The 2907-nt window shown below is 41.1% G+C and overlaps 1 protein-coding gene across 1 annotated transcript; it reads right to left on the bottom strand.

Annotated features, from left to right (window-relative positions):
* Nucleotides 1–1215: 1215 nt before the first annotated feature.
* Nucleotides 1216–2076, bottom strand: LOC145089366 (uncharacterized). The gene is made up of 3 exons (XM_079027810.1): nt 2020–2076; nt 1872–1971; nt 1216–1772 (listed from the first exon to the last, which is right to left on the bottom strand). Exons 1-3 carry the CDS (start codon nt 2074–2076, stop codon nt 1216–1218), a joined length of 714 nt encoding a protein of 237 aa, XP_078883936.1.
* Between the last annotated feature and the right edge of the window lie 831 nt (nt 2077–2907).

Genomic DNA, 2907 nt, shown 5'->3' with positions numbered 1-2907 from the left:
TACAAATAACGCATCGTCTGCGTAAAACAAATGCGATATTTTTTCCTCAATTCCAAGAATTTTTACCCCTTTAAATATGTTTTTATCACTAGTGGTCTTCATAGATATATTAAGTCCCTCCATTGCAATAATGAAAAGAAACGAAGAGAGAGGATCTCCTCGCCTTACTCCTTTTGAGATCTTGAATTCTTTAGTTGGACTACCGTTGATAATAACCGAGGCACGGGCAGATGATAGGCAACCTCTAATCCATTTTCTCCACTTGTTCCCGAATCCCATTTGATTGAGAATGGAGTCGAGGTACTCCCAGTTGACAGAATTGAACGCTTTGTCGAAGTCTAATTTGAATAGTAGCACTTTCTTTTTTGTTTTTTTGGCCCAAGAACTTAATTCATTGACAACCAAGGGTCCATCAAGTATACTCCTTCCCTCAACGTATGCTGATTGAACTTCATCTATTACACTACCAATTACTGATTTTAGTCTAGTTGCCAGCACTTTGGAAATTATCTTGTATATGCAGCCGATCAAACTAATAGGCCTAAAATCAACCAAGGTAGTCGGGTCCTTAGCTTTGGGGGCTAACGTAATGAATGAGGAGTTACAGCCTTTGGATAGAGTTCCAGAATCTTCAAATTTCCGAATGGCACTCATCAAATCATCTTTTTTTACAACCCAGTATCGCTTAATAAACTTAAAAGTTAGTCTGTCAGGACCCAGAGCCTTATCACCACCACAAGCCCATGTGGCCTTTTTGACTTCATCTATCGTAAATGGGGCCTCAATACGAATTACATCCATCATCGAAATAGTTTTGAACCGGGAATTCACAAGTTTAGGTCTAGAAGCCCATCTTTCATTAAACTTGTTTTGGAAGAAATTAAACACCTCTTTTTTAATCTCCTCAACTTCATTGCTCCATTTGCCATTAATCATCAAACCGTCAATGTGGTTCTTCCTGTTTTGATTGTTAACAACTCTGTGGAAGAATGATGAGTTTTCATCCCCGTCCTTGGCCCACTTAATACGCGCCTTCTGCTTTAGGTCCTCAGCAGCAAGCCTTTCAAGTTCATGGATTCTCTTTAGGCAATTGCTCATGTAATGTAGTTCCTCTTCAGATAACATTCGGGTTTTTTCCTCTTTCTCAAGTTTCGTCGCAGATGCTTTCAGTGTTTCCTTTTCCTTAGCTTCCTTATTGTGTTATACTTTACGCCACTAACGAATAGCGTCCTTCACATGCTTGAGTTTGGCAGCCATATACGCATCAGCAGGCCCATAACCTCTGAATTCAGACCATGCATTCACCACCACTTGATCGATGTCGTCAACAAGTAGCCAAGAATTAAAGAATCTAAATGGTTTAGGACCAAAGTCCTTTCTACCCGAGGTGAGTGTAATAGGACTGTGATCAGATAGGTGCTTGGGATGAGCAGTTGTTGTGAGAGCCGGACAAGAAGACAGGAAATTAGGACATGCAAGGAACCTATCAATTTTCCTCAATTTATCATCTACACGACTCATATAAGTGAATCGTTCTCCACCCATGTTAAAGTCTTGCACACCAACCTCATGAATGAACCTGTTAAAGTCTTGTGCACTAACCTCACAAAATTGGGAATTGAATCTTTCCTCTTTGTGCCTCATAACATTAAAGTCTCCAAATAGGAGCCAATTCCCGGGCCAGTTCTGCATAATTTGTATCAGGTCCCTCCATAGTGTTTTCTTCTCATGTGGTGATTGAGGACCATATATATTTGCTATAATAGTAAGCCCTGCAATGCTAATCCAACAACCTATAAATATTAAGTAATGACGGCTCTTGATTACATTTGATTTTCTAAATAGTCTTGAATTCCAAATTGAGACTATACCGCCAGAACGTCCAGTGGAGTCCACCCACTCGTAGTCCATCACAGTGCCGTCCCAACATCCATTCACATCTATATTGGCGTAATTGGAGATTTGTGTCTCCTGCAGTCCCATGAAGTTAATATTATGCTACATCTTTAATTTCCTTACCCATTTCACCTTGGCATCGACTCCAATGCCACGAACATTGAGTGACATAAAATTCATTGGTCTTTCCTGTAGACACCAGCTTCGCCAATGACCGCATTGAGGATACTGCAGTCGCCATCAATTTGGTACCCTAGCTCTTCCCCAATTCTTACAGTTTGAGCTACTTCTTCGCTACACGAGCTCTCTATGCCTACAACACCAGATGATTGTTCAGAATTAGGGCTTTGGTTAAGGTTTATGACGGGCACGTGAGTTTCTTGTGAAGAAATGGAGTTCGTAGTAGAATTCAGGGGGATTTGTGTCGTGGATTGGTTCGTGAAAGTTTCCCCGGTTACATCATGATATATTTTTCTTTTTTTTGCTAGTTTGTCTGGTTGAGGCTCCAATGTCCGATCAACATGAGACAAGATATTGGGCTGAAAGTTCGGAAAAGGCCCAAAACAACCTAACGCCACCAATTTACTAATTGGGCCAGGCTCACTAGGCTCCGATATATGCACCTTGTCCTTTTTAGCATCAAATTTGAAAATTGGGAGGGGGCATGACTGTTCGTTATCCTCCGTATCCCCAGGATTATTCTCTGGAATTACAACCGCCTTTGGTGAATCCTCCACATTAATTTCATCATCATTTTCCGCAAACTTTGATGGCGATTTTACATTTTCAGTGACCGTTGACTTACTGACCGGCAGGATATTCCGACCATCGTTGTTACCAGAAGTATCCGTTTCCGGCATTATCTCCCCTTCTTCCATATCCACAGTTTTATTCGGACCTCCCATCCATGTATCAGAGATTCCATCAGCTTCATCTTCCACCAGTGTTAAACATCCTAGCATCAAGTCCTAAGTGTACGAGGCTTAAAAACTCACATAATAACCCTTAGCA

Source organism: Lactuca serriola, chromosome 2 (assembly GCF_051521515.1).
Source record: "Lactuca serriola cultivar US96UC23 chromosome 2, Lser_US96UC23_V15, whole genome shotgun sequence".
Taxonomy (NCBI): domain Eukaryota; kingdom Viridiplantae; phylum Streptophyta; class Magnoliopsida; order Asterales; family Asteraceae; genus Lactuca; species Lactuca serriola.
The sequence above is the reverse complement of the archived record's forward strand: the minus strand, read 5'-3'. Positions and strand labels throughout refer to the sequence as shown.